This window comes from Nicotiana sylvestris, chromosome 11 (genome assembly GCF_000393655.2).
Source record: "Nicotiana sylvestris chromosome 11, ASM39365v2, whole genome shotgun sequence".
Classification (NCBI taxonomy): Eukaryota; Viridiplantae; Streptophyta; class Magnoliopsida; order Solanales; family Solanaceae; genus Nicotiana; species Nicotiana sylvestris.
The window spans coordinates 150,372,013-150,393,183 of NC_091067.1; the positions used below are offsets into that span (position 1 = coordinate 150,372,013).

General features: G+C 37.2%; 1 protein-coding gene and 1 pseudogene across 1 annotated transcript; one reads left to right on the forward strand and one right to left on the reverse strand.

Annotated features, from left to right (window-relative positions):
- Window positions 1-728: 728 nt before the first annotated feature.
- Window positions 729-5,024, reverse strand: LOC104218673 (translocation protein sec62-like; annotated as a pseudogene).
- An 855-nt stretch (window positions 5,025-5,879) lies between these two features.
- On the forward strand, window positions 5,880-13,407 carry LOC104218674 (uncharacterized). Its single transcript, XM_009769215.2, has 2 exons — window positions 5,880-6,243; window positions 13,059-13,407. Exons 1-2 carry the CDS (start codon window positions 5,958-5,960, stop codon window positions 13,301-13,303), a joined length of 531 nt encoding a protein of 176 aa, XP_009767517.1. The 5' UTR covers window positions 5,880-5,957; the 3' UTR covers window positions 13,304-13,407.
- The last annotated feature ends 7,764 nt before the right edge of the window (window positions 13,408-21,171 follow it).

The following is a 21,171-nucleotide window of genomic DNA, read 5'->3' on the forward strand; positions in this document are numbered from 1 at the left end:
TTGAATTTTAAAAGGTAGTTTATTCAAGAAAAATGTTTTACAAAAGAAAATTAACTATCCTTGTTTGTAGGCTGAAGTCATCCTTTACGACTAATCAACATGTTCCTAATTCGATTAGGAAGATAGAGTCAGCCTGATACGTGATGCTAGTGGAAGGTAATTGATATACCTATGGAGAATAACTAATAGCCCGTTTACTCGAACTTCTAAAATCAGCTTATTTTGAGAAATGCTTTTCTCAAAAGTACTTTTAACTTTTGGTGAGAAGTAGTTTGCGTTTGGCTAATTAATTTGAAATCACTTTTGAACAATAATTAGTGTTTGATCAAGCTTTTGAAAACTGCTTCTAAGTATATTTTTCTCAAAAGTGCTTCTCAGAAAAATACTTTTGGAAAGAAACTACTTTTTCCTGCTTCTTCAAAACTGTTTCTGCTTCTCCTCAAAAGCACTTTTTTCTCCCAAAAGCTTGGCCAAACACCTTAATTTTTGACCCAAAAAAAGCTTGGCCAAACAGGCTATAAGTTGTATTATTTGTTCGGACACTATTGTTATTTAAATTAGAAAAATGTGCTTATTGATGAAGGACAACTTTAAAATGCTTTGGTCATGTTAAAAATACAATAATGATTAGCTACATTTTACACGCTAAAACCAATGTATATCGACCTCATTATGTATGATGACCATATGCAGTCTGCACATTTAAGATATTGTGATCATATGTGTGCTGAGCTTGTTAAATAATTCTGATTAAGTAGTTCAAGAAAACTTTAAGTACCATTACAAAGTTGAGACGCATTTAGTCACTCAAACTTGATAGTCATTTTGTTTCTTTGTTATACAAGGCAAAATGGTAAAATAAAAATTTAAGTAAATATTTACCCGCACCGAGTGCTTACACCAAACTATATTAATACACCATGGTAAATTGATTTAGTGAGATGAGAATGCATATAATTCACCATAGTTAAGTGCTTGAAGTCCATGTGTAAAACATATGTCATGCATCTATTGGTTTGGTGTGAACACCCGACACATATAAGACCAATCATAACTAGGAATCCCGTAATCTAAGTCGGTCTATCATAGACGAGCTCGGGCTAAAGTGGGCCAAGTGGTGGGCTGCAATACTCGAGTGGGCTGATCCAGATGCGGCCCAACACTGCAAGAAAAGAATTCATTTTCAGCTCAATTTTACACAATGATTTTGTATCCTTGGACAACAAATCACCACATATTCAATGAGGTAGATTACAAAACTAAGTTCCACACTTTTTACTAATATAGCTGTGTAGATATTAAAAGGGCCGCTCGGTGCACAAAATATCTCGCGTTCACGCAGGGACCGCAGAAGGGCCGCACGTCAGGAGTGTAATATAGGCAGCCTACCCTAATGTAAACATCAGGATCAGGTATATATTGGTGTTATAAAATCTGTCAAGATACTTAAGTTGACCTTCTATTCTTTTACTTTGTTCTTCATCTAGTTTCCTAGTTTCCAAATCTTACACTCTGGAAAATTTATAATCATATGACTCTCTTCTGATCAACATTGATTGTTAAGAAGATGGACCTTGGGCTTCTCGATCCCAATGTTGATGACACTCTTGATCAAGGCGGCTCATGAGGAGAAGTTTGCCCGAGACTATATAAGGAGACAACATCTCATTCACTCGACCAATGCAAGACATTTAATACCCCCTCACGTGTCCAGGACTTTTAGATCTCGAGCGTGTGGAATATAATATAGGGACCTAATATTCGGTAAACCAATAATAGGAATGTGTCTTGTTCGGATATCCTAGAATTTTCAACCCCAAAAGTTAGCTCACGAGGCAAGAACTGTCCGAGCCAATATAAGAAGATAACAACCCATTCCCACAATCTATATGAGACATTCCAAAATTGATAAAGTTGCCTCCCATTCAAATTTCAAAGAGACATTAGAATGTAAGTACAAGTTAGCAAACCTGGCTGTTGCAGCCTCATCAGAAGCATGATACCTTCTCAGGAGCAAAATAACAACCACAGCTACATTTTCATAGAAGATCCATACTTTCCACTCAGGTTGCTTCCCATTATCTTTCTGCGGCCAAAACTGGAACAGTTCTTTGATTGTTGCCTCCTCGGCAAGAATGTTCGGGAAAAACCAGACATGATATCCAAGAAGAATCCAAAGAGCACAAAAGACCATGACTCTCGCTGCAGGCATCAACATATTCTTTTCGATAAGCATAAATATCTTCTTTGTATTTACAATTACTCAAATATTTGGATTGCGAAGATACACTAGACAAAGCTAGACGAGCATGATATGAACAGCTCAGGGCAGGGGTGAAGCCAGAAATTTCCTCAAGAATGTTCAACTTGAAAGAAGTAAAAAAAATTCCCGACAGAGGGTGTCCAATATATGTTATATGCATCGAAAATCTAATATTTTACTTATATACACAGTGTAATTTTTCGTAATATTTTGACGTCCCTTAGCAAAAGGTAGCTTCGCCCCAGGGACGCAATTGTACAACCGACACAAACACACATGGACAAATACTAAGAGAAAGACTTTAAGCAAGAGCGCTTCTATCCATTAGCTTACATTTCAACCTCCTATTTAAAATCTTTCTTGCCTAAACTATTCAGAATCAAAAGTACCAGAACTATCTTAGTTATGTTTCTCTACTATCATGAAAAAAACTACGAGGTCTTTCTAGTTGGTAAAAACTTCACCTGGGGTTACACTCAACATCATATATTTATCTTTAGAGAACTATTTTTCATTGCCTGTCAAAGAAAAAAAGCAAAGAAATGTAATTACCTTAAACAGAAGAATGAAAAACAAGATATAAGAAAGTTTTCTTCATAAGGGAACACATCGAGAGTACTAACTTAACATTCTCCTTACCTCTTTTCCTATACATCCGATAATATTTCAAAGCTGATTTTGTAACCACAAAGTTCACTCAAGCCGACATCCTAAAACTATTGCTTTAGCATTTTGGTAAAGTATTTGGTTTTGGTGTGACATATAAAAGCAGCTAGCTCTTTTACTTTATGAGAAAGAAGGGCAGCGGTGCACTAAGCTCCCACTATGTGCGGGATCCGTGGAAGGGCTGGACCATAAGGGTCTATTGTATACAGCCTTACCCTGCATTTCCGCAAGAGGCTGTTTCAATTGCCCGTGACCTCATGGTCACATAACAGTAATTTACCAGTTTCGCCAAGGCTCCGCTCCGTAAATCTCTAACATCAGATTTTATGGTCACATCGTGTTGCATCATAAATCTCTAACATGATAAGGATATGCGGCAAATAACAACAGATCTGTGAATGAAACTGAAATAAGCACCAGAACTTACACGAAAGTAGGCAAAGTATAAGGAGGAGGACACCAGCACACGGGTAGAGTATAAGCAGTTTGACCTGGTGGGGATACACAGGAAAGAAGCAGATTGCTAATGTCAAAAATGGCCAGAAGAATGAGAGAATTGTTTGCCACAGGGTCCTTCTTTTGACAAATGTCCACGCGAAAAAGGCGTCATCTTCAGAAAATACTTGATGCTGCATACATAGGTGAAGAAACATAAACTCAGTAACTGCAAGAAAACTATGTAAAATGCATTACTCTAAGGGGTACAGAAATAGGAAATCGGTAATAGCTTATTAAACTTTATTACTCAAAAGTTTCATTGAAACACTCTCAAATTTGCTAATATCATTATTAATCTTTAGTGTATATTCTCTCCATAACATAATTTCGTCTGACCAACCAAATACCAAGAAGATAGAATCATCTTCCAAGAATATATATTTTCTACGGAGAATGACTTCAATCATATCAAACGCACTCTGAATTCAGAAAGGAACTCACATCGTAAATCTCTAAATGTGATGGAAAAGCAGACAATTTCTTCTTGCCAGGCCGAACAGCTTTTACCACACGATCACACAGGACTAAAAGTTTCTTCTTAAGCAGAATGTTGGTAATATCTTCAGTTTCCAAACTTCTGTCTGACTCGAGTATGTCTTTCAGTTCTGAATGATTTCTCATAAAACTAACAAAATCTTTTCCTCTGAAATAGTCTACTCGTATTTCCTTTACGCAGCCCAACGAGACACAAAGTCCTTATGATCTCTAACTTTCTCAGCAAATAGCTGGAAAACATCCTTTTTTGCAGCTTGCTTCTGAAATTCAAAAGTAAATAGCATGGACATGAACACGGCACAAAAAAAGGGCAGCCCGGTGCAATAAGCTCCCGCTATGCGCGGGGTCCCGGGAAGGACCAAACCACATGAGTCTATTGTATACAACCTTACCCTGCATTTCTGCAAAAGGCTGTTTCCACAGCTCGAACCCGTGGCATAGCAACTTTACTAATTATTAGGTCACATGGCACCAACTTTACTTGAGAAACTTCTCAATAAATTCAGTGACAAGAACCACAATACAGGAACATACAGCAAAAATAACTTAATCCACAGTTAACTCTTTTAAGTTTTATACACTGATAGTGTAAAAATACAATCAGGACACTTAATAGGTAAATTTCTAGTGAATCTCTTATTAGAATTAATAAGTAATCTGGTAAAAATGATAACTAAGGCAGGTTAAAATTTACTAAAGTATAAAAGAAACTTTACCATGTCATTGTATATAACTTAAATCCTTAAAGTATAGTAATACTTGAGTAAAACCACAATTAACTCATAGCAGCTTGAACTATTTCTTCATCAGCAAATAATCCCAATTCAATAATTTTCAATAATTTAGAGTTAGGTACCTCAGGAGGAGTGTCAGTGTTGGAATCTCTTTGGTAACCTTGTGATCTTCCTACCTTCTTTTTCTTTGCTCCACTTGGTTTCTTCATCTCTATGTGTATGTGTGTGTGTGTGCGTGTTTTCCTTACTCTATAGTTTTGTCTGGTTTCTTGTATATGTTCAAATTATCATGTTGTAACCTATTCTTGGGGTCTGGGGAAGGAGCTTTAGGTGACAACAATATATTATAAAAAATAAAAGAAGAAAGAAATTGCATAGAAACATGAAGGAAGCTGCTGGTTATATTCCTCCAAGACAAGACTCGATAGTAAATGTGAAATCTCAGGGTTTACTATTAGGGGTCATTGTCGAAACAAGTTATCCCACGATTAATTATTCATTCCACCTTTTCATAGGAGTAAAAGAATACTACAATCCCGACATAACTAATATTTAGTTATACTCCAATTTTATCCCAACCAAACATCGGATAAACTTATCTCAAATTGAATCCTGGGATTAATTATCCCTTGTCCCTCATACTCATACCAAACGAGCCCTTATTGGCACTTAGGCTGTGACCTTATATAACATGACATGCAAATAAGAATTATTTAAGTTGTTAGGTGAAGTATTTCAAGTTAAAAATATATTTCAAGAAAAAATTGGTTTGGGAAATTTACGGATTTAATATGAGATAATTAAAAGTGTTACAGAGATAAGATTTTTGAAGTACCAAAATAATATTATTGAGTTCATATTTCTGTTTTTATTTACTTGAAAACCAAGGGTCAGATATATAAACTTGTATGTTATACAAGGTACATCCAATTTTTTTTTAATATATAGCCAAATATATTATAAAAATATTGTATGTACTAATAATTCAAAAAGTATTAATTCTTGTAGTACAAACTAATGCTATGTATTATAATTTTGAATAACTTTATCCACCAACCAAAGGATAAGTTAATTTGAAATATTGGTTTATTGGCTATTGCTAATAGACAAATGTTAAAGGCTTTATTTGTATGGTCATTTTAAGAGTAGAATAATCATTAGCTACATTTTCACACTCCATTTTCCATAAACCCCAAAAGAGTAGATCTTTTAATAAGCCAAATAAAATTAGGAAAAAAAACACATAAGTGCAATATACCTCTTTATCCATATACCTTGTGCCCTGTGACAGTGAGCTTCAAATGCTGCATCTTCACCATTCTCTTTCAATTCACACAAACCATTTGCACAATCCTTCTATATTCTTCCTCAGCCATTCAAGTACCTCAGTTTCTTGTTCTGGTTTAAAGAGATGGGATATAATCAAGAACACCAGAAAAAGAAGAAAAAAGTTTCCTTTGGTTGAAGCAGTGGAAAAAGATTCTGAATTTGAAGTTGACCAAGATAAGGCCCGTGAAGCTTTGAGAAAACTTGATGAAAAACTTCAGTCAATTTCTCAGAAAAAAATTGACCCTCCAAAAATTAGAGGTAATATTTCACTTCATTCCCCATCTGTTTGTATGTGTTTGTAGCCATAGGTGTATGGATATGAATATGTGTCTTAGGTTGTGCTTTAAATGTATGGTCTTTTAGTTTCTATAATAATTTCTAGTTTATTGTTTTCTTTATGTTCTAAGTCAGTGAGGAGGAATTTGATGTACAACACCTAACAACAACAACAACCCAGTATAATCCCACAAGTGAGTCTGGAGAGGTTAGTGTGTACGCAGGCCTTATCCCTATCCGGTCGGGCAGAGAGGTTATTTCTGATAGAGCCTCGGCTCAAGAAGACGAAAAAGAGACAGTAGATCAGTAACAGCAACAGAGACCAAAAAGATAATACCAGCATCACAAGAACCAGAAAATAGATGGAAAAAAATAATATCAATAACCAATAACAATGGCAAGGTACTGTGAAAACGAAAAAATAGTATAAACACAACATGAACTACTAGCAATCTAGGGCATACATATATTGGGTGTGCGAATAGAGTGTCACTTTGGAAGTTGATAAAGGAAAAAAAGAATCTATGAGATATTCTTAATGCTAGTGGCGTGAGACTTTTTGGGAAGACCGTGTGGCGTTGACCAAAAGCGTACGGTATGACACCATGTTAAGAGTGTTAAATTACTCTTTGTAATTATCAATTCTTTTCGGGGAGGGAGGGGGGGGGTTGGGTTGGGCTGGGTTGCTCTTCAGTGCTTGGGCCGGACTCTATTGTTTCTTTCTTAGATTTTTTTTAATTTGACTCCCCCTTTGATTCTCCTTTGTTGGAGTTACGAGTCGAACCCACGACCCTGAGATTATAGGTCCCTTTGATTCTCCTTTGTTGGAGTTACGAGTCGAACCCACGACCCTGAGATTATAGGTGGAGGATGCTGACCATATGAGCAACCCTTTTGTCCTGGACTCTTGTTTCATTGTAGAGGTGAAGTTTTTTTGTTTTTTTTTGGATAAGAGGTGAAACTTTAAAACTCCACTAAAGACCAATGTCTATCTTTGACCATTTTTAGGCAGGATAACCTCAAAATGTATGAAAACTGTCTGCAGCACATACAAGATATTTAGGAATCAGTAAGATTTGATTGTGAGCTTGTTTAGTGATTCTGCTTACTATAGTTCAAGAAACTTTAAGTGCATACTTCTACTGTTCTACAAGGTTGAGATGCATATTTAGTCTTTCAAACTCATTAGTCTAACTTGTTTTCTTTACATAATGACAAATATAAACCTCATTGCCTTGGACAATGTTGGCAACTGTTGCTTAAGTAAATTGAGATCAGGAAGCTTGGTTAAAGTTCTCTTCTGATTCATTATACATCATCAACTGTGATATTTTAACTCCTTGTTTAACCTTTCAACTATCATGTAGAAAAGAGTATACACGACATGTTTCTTTGATGCATGACGGGAATTAGGGCGAAGCCTGGGGCGGTCTCTGCCTTCTTAACACGCGGCACACCAACTTGAAGTCTTATTTGAAAATCTCTCTATACCTTCACAAAACTTCTCGCGCCCTTCTCGTAGTTTTGACTTACTCTTAGGCTTAGGTCTGTGATACTTTATTCCTTGTTTATTTTTCCTGGGAATCATCCCCAAAAAACAACAAATAGACACACATAATCTATATGGAAAAAGAAGCCTGTTTCATTAACTGTGATACATTTTGGTAGCTACATGTTGAACCAACAATAACCTAAAAATCATAGCTACAGATGGAAGCCTTTAAACCACAGGTATGGGCTTAATCCTACCTTTCTCATTCTGGCTTTGGGATTTTTTTCCGTACTCATCTCAATAGCAGTCAACGCTAGGTTCAAGCTCAACTATAGTCCATACTCATCTCAATAGCAATCAACGATAGTTTTTCTGATTCTGGCATTGGGAGGTATATTAGGAGAAAGTCCAGTGCAATGTTAGATTCCATGGTATATTATACACACATCATGGGCCAGATTTATACTCTTATTGATTTTAAGGGGTACACGATACAAAAGGAAAATAGAAAGTGAGGAGGCTGGTTGTTTGTCCCTTTCATATATTCTGTATTTGTTCCTGCAATTAACATATTATTCCTTGTGAAGCTATGTGATTATCTATTGCTCCCAAATCTTTCTACCACCAGACAAATATCCAATTCTTACGTCATTTCCTGTCACTGGTAAACAGTCATTAGTTTCAATGTATTTGTTAAAGAATCTGTGCATCCAATCCAAATTTAATCACTACTTGGAGAAGTAGCAGGTTCTTTATTAAGCACTTTCGGACTCTACTTCATTCATGTAGGATGATAACATTTGAAAATGCTAATGCACAAATAAGAATATTGCTTCGTATGGAAATTGGAATGAATTTGAAACTCTGAATTAAAGCAATAAGTTAACTCATGAATAGTCTCATTTTTTTCGAAGTCATGGAAAGAAGAAGATAAATTTGAAAGAAAAACATAATCTTGCTTTGACTCAAGATATGAGATTCATTTCCGCAGAACGCCTTAATAGCTATCTGTTTTTTCTTTTCAGTCTGAGTTCATGGTACTTATTGTCCCCTTTGGCCCAATAGAACTCACCAATTTGTCCCTTGAGTTATGTTGCATCGAGCCCAAAAGCATATATACCATGTAATCTTGTACTTTTGTCTTATACAGCGCGTCACTTTCCTCTCCCTTTCCGATCTGGGATTTGCCTAAAGTATCACATGTATCCCTTCTTAGGAAGTTTGCTAGCGTAAAAGCCTGTCAGTTCTTCTTCTTGACTCGCCACTATTAGCCCCCCTCTGTCGTGGGCGTCAATTTTTTTAATATGTAATAGTTAATGTCACGATCCGGATTTTCCGCCCTCGGGAGTCGTGATGGCGCCTACTAATGTGAGCTAGGCAAGCCGACTGTTTGAACCAATTACCTTTTTACCCCTTTTATATTCTTTAACAATTATAAAGCAATAACGTGTAGACAGCGGAATTTACAATAAGCGGAAGAAAAGCAATAAATTATCTGAATATGTATCTAATACAACTGTTTGAGCATCGACTACCCAGAACTGGTATCACAGTTTCACAGACGGTCTAAGAATACTACATACAAAGTCTGAAAGATAAAAGATACACTGTTTCTAAAATAAGTAAAGGAAACAAGATAAATGAAAGATAGGAGGTGACGCCAAGGCCCGTGGACGTCTGCAGGACTACCTCGGGTCGTCTGTGTGGACTGAAGACAGCACCCTCACTGCGGTTTAAGTGCTCCGATATCAGTATCTGCACACAGTGCAGAGTGTAGTATCAGCACAACCGACCCATGTGCGGGTAAGTGCCTAGCCTAACCTCGGCGAAGTAGTGATGAGGCTAGGACCAGACTACCAAATAAACCTGTGCAGTTAAATCATATACAACGGAAATAGAAGCAGATAATTACAATTAAAATTGGGCGGGGGAAACATGCTGCGGGGAGTAACAGGTAACAACAGAACGACAGTAGAGAAACATAAGGAATGCCATAAATCAATTACCAACAAAAACAAGGAAATAGAAGAAACAGGCACACACGTAATACTGTTGCAGGCGTGCAACCCGATCCCATTTCATATATTACCGTTGCAAGCGTGCAACCCGCTCCTATTTCACATATTACCGTTGCAGGCGTGCAACTCGTTCCCATTTCACATATTACCGTTGCAGGCGTGCAACCCGCTCCCATTTCACATATTACCGTTGCAGGCGTGCAACCCGCTCCCATTTCTTTTGTCAACACCAATCAAAAAAAGGGGTCCCGGCAAGGGATCAATAATATCAAACAAACATGGCTAAATACATAAGTTGACACCTGAACTATCGACTAAATCCCTGTTACACACTTTCTGTGGGGGAAAATAATATTACACACTCAACCTTTTAAAAGTGTGTCTAATACACACCACTTTAGTATTTGACCACTTTTTCTCAACAAGTGTATACCACGCACCAAAAAGATTCTGACATAGGAAAACACTTAAAAACGATACTCCATCTTCTTCATCTTAGTCGTTGGAAAATCCTGTCAAAGCAAAGCCAGAAACCTTGTATTTTCAATCTTCAAAGTGATAAACACAAAAAACAAAACTTCCATTTTCACCCAAAAACAATAAATTTTCATTCCATTTTTAAAATTCATGGCTGCCACAAAAAACATAACAACCACCCACCATTTTCGAGCAAAAGATCTCAGATTCCTTCTCACCCAAATCCACCACCATAGAAACAATATTTTCATATTCAAACAAAAAGAGAGAAGAAAAGAACGAGTATAAGCCCCTTATAATTTGGATTGCTATACTCTAAGCTTGTAAATTTTTGCTCAATTTTAAGAACCCATTTGAGTTCCAAATCAACAGCATAAATCCCAACTAAATAATTCTAATAGTAAGGCGAGAGTATTTCAAATCTAAAATATCAGTTACACTTAAACAAAAAAAAAGTAAAAAAAGATGCTTCAATGGAGGAAAATGGCGTGTGGTGGTGTTGATGAGGAAACTGAAGAAGGGACAGAGAGTTGTGAACAAATAAAGGTTTAGAAAAAAAAGGATGAAAAAGAAGAGAAGGGCTGGAGGTAGAGGTTGGCCGGCGAAAAAACAAGATAGAAATAGAAGGAGGGTGGGGAAGATGAGGGATTTGCTGACACGTGGAATTAAATAAGTATTTAGACAGTATTTTAGCTAGTAGACGCGCTTCTATCTTGGTGTTTTACACATGCTAGGTCTTGGTCAAAGAAGGTGTGTCTTAGACACACTCTGCAAAGGTTGGGTGTGTAAAAGGTTGCCCGTGGAGGAAAGGTGTGTAACAGGGGTTTGAGTGTAAGGTTAATGGGTAAACTATGTATTTTGCCAACAAACATCCCGACAAGGGAATAATAATATGGCAATAACATTCCGGCAAGGAAACAATAATGATAATAATATCCCGACAAGGGAACAGTAATGATAATAACATCCCGGCAAGGGAACAATAATGATACTAACATGTAAAGCGCAATAAACCACAACGGAGTCATAACAATTACAATACAAGACTCACGGGCATGCTTGACACCGACGTATATATACTCGTCACCATGCCTATACGTTGTACTCCATAATTAACACGTAGCAAATAAGACACGACTCCTAATTACTCAAGCTAAGGTTAGACCAAACACTTATCTCGATGCCACGAACATAATTCAAGTCTCTACTATCGCTTTACCTCTTGATTCCACCACCAATTCGCTCGTATCTAGCCACAAGTTACTTAACTACATCAATAAACGCTAAATGAATCAATTCTAATGCATGAAAATAAGTTTTCCAAAGTTTTACCCAAAAAAGTCAAAAATCGCCCCCGGGCCCACATGGTCAAAACCCGAGGTTCGAACCAAAACCCGATTACCCATTCTCCAACGAATCCAAATATATAATTTGTTTTGAAATCGGACCTCAAATCGAGGTCCATATCCCCAATTTTTTAAAAACCTAGGTTCTACCCAAAACACCAATTTCCCCCGTGAAAATCATTGATTTTGAGTTGAAATCATGTGAAAAGATGTTAACGATTGAAGAAAACTAGTTAGAAATCACTTACAATTAATTTGGAAAAGAAGTTGCCATTGAAAAATCGCCCTAGAGTATTTTGGTTTTGAAAGAGTGTGAAAAATGGTTGAAATGCGTCAAAGTTATGAATTTACAGGTCTCTGATGTCGCAATTGCGAACCCTTCAGAATTCTGAGACCTTCGCATTTGCGAACATAATGTCGCATTTGCCACCCAGTCTATTTTCCGGTCTTCTTCGCATTTGCGATAGACCTCTCGCAAATGCGAAGTCGCATTTGCGATACAGGAGTCGCATTTGCGACTAAGGCAGTAACTGGGGGGCATCGCATTTGCAATGGAAAATCTCGCATTTGCGTGGAAGGGCTGGCCTGGGCTGTTTCGCATTTGCGACTTAGCCTTCGCATTTGCGAGCCATGCGAGATGCGAAACCTGCAGACCTGCAATAAAACAGCTGAAGCCTGCAATTTCTCAAGTCCAAAATTCACCCCGTGGCTTATCCAAAACTCACCCGAGCCCTCGGGACTCCAACCAAACATGCACACCAACCTAAAAATATCATATGGACTCGCTCGTGCATTCAAATCACTAAAATAACATCAACAACTATGAATTTAGCATCAAAATCATGAAATTTCATAAGAACTTCAAATTTCCCAATTTTCTCAAATATTATCCGATTCACGTCATTTCAAGTCCGTTTCTTACCAAATTTCACAGACTTATCTTAAATCACATATAAGACTTGTACCGGGCACCGGAACCAGAATACGGGCCCGATACCATCAAGTTTTAAATACATTTCATTTTCAAAAACTCATAAATATTCCAGAAAACAATTTTCTTCAAAAATTCATTTCTCGGGCTTGGGACCTCGGAATGCGATTCCGGGCATTCGACCAAGTCCCATATTTTCCTACGGACCCTCCGGGACCGTCAAATCATGGGTCCGGTTCCGTTTACCCAAAATGTTGACCGAAGTCAACTTAAATCAATTTTAAAGTCAAAATTTATCATTTTTCACAGATTTTCACATAATGGCTTTCTGGCTACGCGCCCGGACTGCGCACGCAAATCGAGGTGATGCTGAAAGAGGTTTTTAAGGCCTCGAAACGCAGGATTCATTTCTAAAACAAGTGATGACCTTTTGGGTCATCACAGTTAACATTATTGGGATTAATATGATGAGTTTATTAGCATGTCTGTGATGCCAACTATATTGACCCAAATATTTCTTGAAACATTTGCAGCTACGGATCTGAGCCGCGATAGCTTTCAAATGACAGAAGAGAATAAAGATCTTTCAGGATCTTTCTTAAATTCATTAGCCTTTGGTCTATTACTCTTCACTATTTTCTACAATATACTCTTCGTTACTGTAATCAAACCAGCAGTGGATGGGCCAGATTCAATTCCAGAAATAGACTTAACGCTTGAAACTCTACAAGCAGCACCATTACAGCAATTATTATCGATACCTCGAGTTTCAAAATGAGCTGTGACATTGCATTGTATTGAGGCAGAAAGGCTGAAGCAACTGTATATTTCTTTTTTCAAAATAGTATTATCTTGATTTAGTCTGTTTAATGATGTAAATCTCAGGAGAGTGAAACTGGTGTATATCAATTTATCAGCAGTACCTCAGTATATTTCAAATTTGTTAAAATTGCACTTTCTGTTACAGTGTTACTCATCTATACTGTGTATATATATGTCATGTTTTGACAGATATAAATCAGTTGTATCGCGGCCTATAATATTCACCTTGGGCGTTTATATCGCCAGGACAACAATACAGTTAAAAGACAGATTTTTTTATGATTTTACACGTACTACCCAACGAATCAACAATGGTTTCCCATATGCTTTTTTAACATGACTCGAAGTCTTAACCTATTGATTCGAGGTAAAGGTGCTTCGCCAACTGAACCATCCTTGCTCGTCATATAACTATGGTTTGTGCTCTCAATAAGTACTAAGAGTAATTTTAAAATATAACATATTTTCTTATAAATTGTGTAAAATTAAGACGAGAGTATACCATAGATAATAATTGTAATATAGTAAGACCTCTCGTTTTTTTTAATAACTGTGGTGTCCGGGCCAGCTTGCGCACACCTCGACTAATTCCACGGGATACCTGCCATGTCACGACCCAATTTCACTTCAGGTCGTGATGGCGCCCAACACAGTTGTCGGGCAAGCCAACGAAATATTAGTAAGTTCTAGTTTCACTTTTTCCAAAACAGTTGCCACAATCTCTAAGTTTGAATTTAAAACAAGCGATAATTAACATCGTACCATAATAATTATACAATGCCAACAAAAGATAGTCTACTAATGTGTGTGCCAAGACCTAGTGTCACAAGTATGTGAGCATCTAGTAGGATATACAAAAGAATAATTCTATACTAATGTCTGAAATAGAATAGACAGCCAAAAGTAAAGAAAGATTCCATCGGGCTGCTAAACGACATAGGATGGGAGAAGCTCACCGTGGAATCTCGGATCAAGAGTATGCACCAGCCTGGTAACCAGATGTACCTGCCTCAAATCCTGTACAATTAAGAACAGAAGTGTAGTATGAGTACATAAACAATATGTACCTAGTAAGTGTCGCACCCCCCTTTTCCTTTCTTTCGAAGAGAGAGGGAAGTTCGGGTTTCGACATTCATGGGGGTAATAACTCATTTCCTTTTGGGAATTTGGGTTTTTTGAAGAGTCGCCACCTAACAAATTATGGTGCGTTAGGGCACATAGAGTAATTAACTCTTAGACTAGTTTGCATTACCAGAGATTTAAGGTAAGGGCTCGAAATAACCTTGAGGGGAAGGTGTTAGGCACCCCTCACAGTCCACAATGGTGGGTCCCGGCCGAACTTATACTTATGAATTAGTCCTTTAACAAATAAATAGTTAAACACATACTTGCAAATAAGGGAATGTTTTGGACATTGTTTGACTCAAAGAATTTGAACAAGTTGCATATAAAGAGTAAGGTTTAAACATCGGGAATTGGGAAAGAGGGATTTTAGGTTGGTTAGCCTAAAGGATCACCCCACACAATGCCTGATAAACACTCCTCAATGAGGGGCTACACGTGACATTAGCACGTAGTCATCATATCCTTTTCTGCCCAAGTCCCTCCCCTTGGTCATAGCCTAAAACGTCCTAGCAACCTTGAAAATGTCCGATGAGTGCACTACCCGTCCCTTCCTTGTGGCTCTGGAGGTATTTTAGGACCTCTACTTTTGGACAGTTCTAGACCTTCTTAAGGTTTTAAAGGATAAAAGTCTAGGCGTCAATCAAGAACAAGTAGAACTGCATTTAAAGAGAACAGATTATAGGCTCACAGTCACTCCCACAAATAGAACAAGTAAATGCACATCTTCAAACAACAGTCAGGTATTTAAGAGAAAATCCTAGAACATGATATCTAGGTAAGCATGGATTATGCAGTATTGACTTAGGACAAAGTGTAAAAGATCCTATTTAGCTTGCCTACTGATTTAGACCTGTTAAATCTGAACAGTTTTAAATAACAAAACACAGTTTCAGAGTTGCGGAATTTTAATCGCCCTATAGGCTTGCCTAAACGCAGAACAGTGATGTCCTAAGAGCATGTTATCTATATTGATGCAGTAAAATAGTGAACAGTTTTAAACGGATACTTGAGATCCTATAGACATGCTTTCTAGTGATAGTAAATTAAGGTAGTGTTTGAAAACTCATTTAAAGAAGCGGACAATTGATTAAGCCAATTTAGAATGAACTAATATGAATTAGACTGATTTGTTTAACTACACCGATTTTAAGCTCTATAGGCAAGATTTCTACTAGAACTGATTTTAATTCCTATAGGCATGGTATCTAATTGTTAAGAGCTGATTTTGGAACTCATAGGCATGATTTCTAGTGAAACAAATGTAAATACCTGTTGTAACAAAAACTGAACTTAATCACTTTACATTCTATAGCATGATATCTAATTATAAAGCCATTTAGATCTTATAGGCATGATTTCTAATTATAAAGCCATTTAGATCCTATAGGCATGATTTCTAATTATAAAGTTATTAAGATCCTATAGGCATGATTTCTAATTATAAAGTTGATTTTAACCCTATAGATATGATTTCTATTATTGAAACCATTTAAATCCTATAGGTATGGTTTCTAGTATGGTAAAGCAAATATAGCAAATGTATTAACACAATCCTATAGGCATGGTATCTACCGGAGTTACCCAACAGATATGTAACTACCCACCCCTTTCCACTAATCACTCCAATGTTGTTTACAAATAATTATTATAGACCAGCTGAATGAATTACATAAATAAAGAAAAAGAAGTTAACTCTAGGGAGCCTGAAGCAGGCCCAAATGACTTCCCAAGCCTCCAATAGCCTCAAATGCCAAAGTCCATAGACAGTATCATGTCTAGGTGTGTCAGAATTCCCTAAGGAACTCAAGGATCCCGGCAGTGCTCACACCTACACTTTTTCTCAAATAAATAACTGATTTAGGTGCAACGTGGAAGGGCTAGCTCCGACATGCCAGAGTTCAGAGAGATCTCAAGATCTCAAGGCAGTACACATGCTAGAAGTGTAAAACCTAATATTCTAGGAGTAATGTGAGAGTGCATAATGACTTTGAAAGAGTTTGGTAAACAGAGAAAGAAGGTCTTAGTAGCAGAAAGAACTTTTATGAAAGTCAGAACTGAGTTAGAGTAGGAATAGTTTAAGAAGACATTTAAAATAGTCAGAAAACAGGTCAGAGAACATACAACTTCAGAACAGACATCACACCACAAGGGAAAGAGGTAGGGGGAACACCTAGCATACACCTTAGTGATGGAAATCAAATACATAGATGGTAGTTGCAAAGTTAAGTTGAGAACACATAGGGTTAAGACACAAACAGAATTACATTAGAACAAACTATACCAGACAAACATTTCATGAAAACATTCAAGATTTTAGAACAAACATGGTTTGGTCATGCTAAACAATATGAAACCATAAGATTAAAACATGCTTTGTGATCCAGGCATGCTGATTGCATACTAAGTCGGATAGCTCATAAAACTGGAAATCAAAATTGATAAACTACAGGAACAAAGTAAACACATAGCTTGGAATGTGTATTGACTCATAACATACCAGTTACGGGAAGTATACAGAATACAAAGTAGAGATAATGCCAGTAGCCATCCTTGGCTTACAACCGGCTGAACTAAAAAAATTGCAAGGAACAGAAGAGAGTGGAGAGTATAATAGTGTAGATGAACTAGTGTTCGTTATTTTTTTGACTTGAAGTAAGAGGGGGGTTTATATAGTAATCAGAAGCTTGACACATAAGGTAAGAAATCAATTAAGTAGTAAATTAGGGAAGTCACACGTAAATCAACAAGATCTTCCCTTAATCAAGGGACAGTTCAATCAATGGTAAAACATACTAAGTATTTAAGAAAAAGAATAAAGTAAAGTTTAGGTATAGAATAGGTAATTAGGGGTAAATGCACAACAGTTTAATTAAGGAAACAAATCAGTAATAATCAGCAGAATATAAACAAGGGAGGGAAAAATAATTAAGGCAGACAAATTCAATCAAATTGAGCAAAGAAGTAAGAATCAAACGTTTAAAGGAAAGTATTCAAATTAAACCAGAGATTAAGGATTCAGAATAATCAAGAGTTCAATCAAAGAGAAAGTCATGGAAGAATCAGCATGCTTAGCATATAAAATGAGGTAGAGCATGAATTGTCAGGAAACGATACATAATTTTAACAAAACAAAAGTTAAACAACACTGATTCAAGGAGAAGTATACAAGTCTTGCATGAATGGTCAGTGTGAACACAAGTACATAATATCAGTGAAAGGTTGAACTAGGAAAATTCAGTAGAAACATATTAGGACAAGAAAATCACGAGAAGTCACAAGAACCCAAGACAAGAACACAATCAGATATACCAATATCCAGAAACAAAACGAAGAATCCCAAAAAATTAGGGTTTTTAGTATAAATGGGCTAGGGTTGTAGCAGGTTCATAAAATCAGTCAAAAACGTATAAGAAGCAGAAGTTTATACACAAAGAATCATCAAACAAATTTTAACAAGAAATTCTGGAAACCCTAAGATGAAAAATCACTTGAAATCATATGATTCTTGTAAAGAATCTCAAGGTTGTTGTAAAACTCACAGGAAACAAACTCAAATCACCTTAGATCTGTACAGATCTAGGAGGTTTTAGAAAAGAAATTAGGGGTTCGAAGAGAACCATACAGAGATGAAGAAACCTGTTTAGAAACCCATAGATCGTGGCTAATATAGGACGATCTCACTCAAAATCACACCGAAATGGCCTGGAACAGGCGAGAGATGAACCTTAGATGCAAGTCGACATAGCCCTGATCCCTTGAGGGCCTTAGAGATGGCAAGAATGACACGAGAGAGGCCATTGGAGCCCGGAGAGGTGGTGAGAGGTCACCGGAGATAGCCATAGATGGGGGTTAGTGAGATTGGGGATTAGGGTTAGGGTGAGAGCATTTGAGAGCAGAGAGGATTAGATGATGGCGGTATAAGGTGGGGAATGAATTAGGGTTTTGGGTTACAGGGTGGTTTAATTAAGGAAAGGGAAAACCTGGACCGTTGATCAAAATGATCAACGACCAGGGTTTGGCCTGGTATTTGGGTTGGGCAGGTGGGTATTGGGCCTGGGTAGATTTAGGTTTAAAAAATTGGGTTGATTCTGGGGTTAGGTTTGGGCTAAAATTGAAATAAAATTAGGCTAGATTTTAAATAGCCATTTTCAGTACTATACAATTTATAAAAAATAATAAAATGATTTTCAAAAATATTTTCTATACCAAAATGATAAAAAATTATTGTTTAACATTTTAAAAATATAAAGACCATTTTATATATTAATAACGTAATTATGCACTAATAGGGCTAGTATTACAAATATATGCAAATTAACTTAAAAATGTAAATTCAATTATAAAAAATACACTAAAAATATTTAAACAATATTTTGGCATAAATATAGAATTTAGATGACTAAATCACCACAAAAATAATCTGAAAGATAATTATTGGAATTTTTATAAGTAAAAGGGAAGAAATAAATCAATTTGAAGCCTTTAAAATTATAGAAAAATTATAAAAAATATTTATGCATGCTTATATATGCATATATGATATTTTGAAAGTATATATATGTATTAAAAATATATAGGAAAAAATTGGGTTTCAACAGCTGCCCCTCTTTACCCGGAAAGGATGAAAGAGTTTTCGGGTAAAGAAATGATGGCCAATTTTGACCCGGTGGGATTTTTTGAAAGACAGAGTCCGGACTCCAGTCTTCGAGTTTCCTACATATCCCTGGTTTTACAAGAGTCAGGCCATGTGTAGTTCTGGATTCATTGGCGGGATATACCGATGAAGTCATTGCAAAAACGGACACGAGATGCAAAAGCGGCTATGGTGAGCGGTTGGGGTTTGAGACAGTTGAAGGAACTGGAGCGAGGTTGCTCCTTCTAGGATAGCGGTTGCTTACTGGTTACCTACAGATAAAAAAATACTACAAACATGTATTTGTGCGAAAATTTAAGCACGATGCAGATTCTCTTTGGACCATGAATGTTGTCTTTGGACGGTTAAAGATGATGTCCTTGGACCGTGATATCCTGGGCCATGAATTGTTTAGTGAGAGATTTGCAGGCCATGAAATGATGTTCTCGAGCCATGAAGATGGTGTCTACAAACCATGACGCCTTTGAATAATCATATGCAAATTTGAGGGATCCTCAGGCCATGACATGGTGTCTTCTGGCTATGAGGATGATGCCTTTTTAGACTATGACGCCTTTGGATAGTTTGGCGATATTTCAGCCCATGTTAACAGGACAATGCTTAGTCTTATGAAATGGAGGGCAGAGCTTAGCTCGATTGACAAGCAAATAAATAATACTAGAGATAGAGCAATATTCGTGCAAAAAGGGATAATGCTTAGTCCCATGCGGATGGAGGCAGGGATTAGCCTCATGCAGATATGAAGGCAGGGATTAGCCTCATAGAAATATGGAGGCAAGGATTAGGCTCATGCAAATATGGAGGCAGGGATTAGCCTCATGCAAGTAGGGAGGTAAGGATTAGCCTCATGCAAATGGGGAGGCAAGGATTAACCTCATGCAAATATGGAGGCAAGGATTAACCTCATGCAAATATGGAGGCAGGGATTAGCCTCATGAAAATATGGAGGCAATGATTAGCCTCATGCAGGTATAGAGGCAAGGATTAGCCTCATGCAAATGGGGAGGCAAGGATTATCTTCATGCAAATAGGGAGACAGGGATTAACCTCATGCAAATATGGAGGCAGAGACTAACCTCATGCAGGTATGGAGGCAAGTATTAGCCTCATGCAAATATGGAGACAAGGATTAGCCTCATGCAAATAGGGAGACAAGGATTAGCCTCATGCAAGTAGGGAGGCAGGGATTAGCCTCATGCAAGTAGGGAGGCAGGGATTAGCCTCATGCAAATAGGGAGGCAAGGATTATCCTCATGTAAATAGGTAGGCAAGGATTAACCTCATGCAAATATGGAGGCAGGGATTAGCCTCATGCAGGTATGGAGGCAAGGACTAGCCTCATGCAAATGTGGAGGCAAGGATTAGCCTCATGCAGATGTGGAGGCAAGGATTAGCCTCATGTAGAGAGCAAGTAGCAAATAAAAGTAGTATATGTCTTAGCTGGAGATATATTCGGTGTCTGATGGCCTGGTTGATAGTAATCTTGTTACGTGTATATAGTTGCAGATGTTATCATTACGTCAGATGTGCCTGCGTTCAAAGAGAAATTGTGAGTTCTGTGGGAGGAAGGTTGGTTCGTGCTTCTGTCGATTGGCTTTGCTTTGCTCCGTTCTGAAAGCCTTTTCAAGTTCCTCTGGGTGACACTTGACTGTTATGGAAATAGAGTTTTCAAAAATATGCAATTATTGATAAAAATAGAGTTGTTTTTAGAAACGTATTGATATATCAAGTAATTTTTGATGAACCAGTGACTGTAACACATCTCAAAGGCATTGCAGCTCTCTTATATTGGAATTTTGAGGGTCCTCCTCAAAATTCTGCCCCAGTTTGGTGGATGATCTTTTGACCGTTTGCGGATAATGGGTCTTGCTGAACTTTCTTCGGAATTTTGAGAATCTTTCTCAAAATTTTGCCCCAGTTTCTTAACCACTTTCTGACTTTCTGGCATGATGGTGTTGGCTGGATTTGCTTCGGAATTTTGAAGGTCCTCCTCAAAATTATGCCCTAGTTTCTGATCTTGGAAAAAATGGAAATTTTATTATGAT

What these genes read in the sequence shown, in the direction of transcription:
- LOC104218674 (XM_009769215.2), top strand. Translation starts at nt 5,958, where the DNA reads ATGCTGCATCTTCACCATTCTCTTTCAATTCACACAAACCATTTGCAC. An exon ending in TGACCCTCCAAAAATTAGAG is followed by an intron (nt 6,244 to 13,058) that starts GTAATATTTCAC and finishes AAACATTTGCAG; the next exon opens with CTACGGATCTGAGCCGCGAT.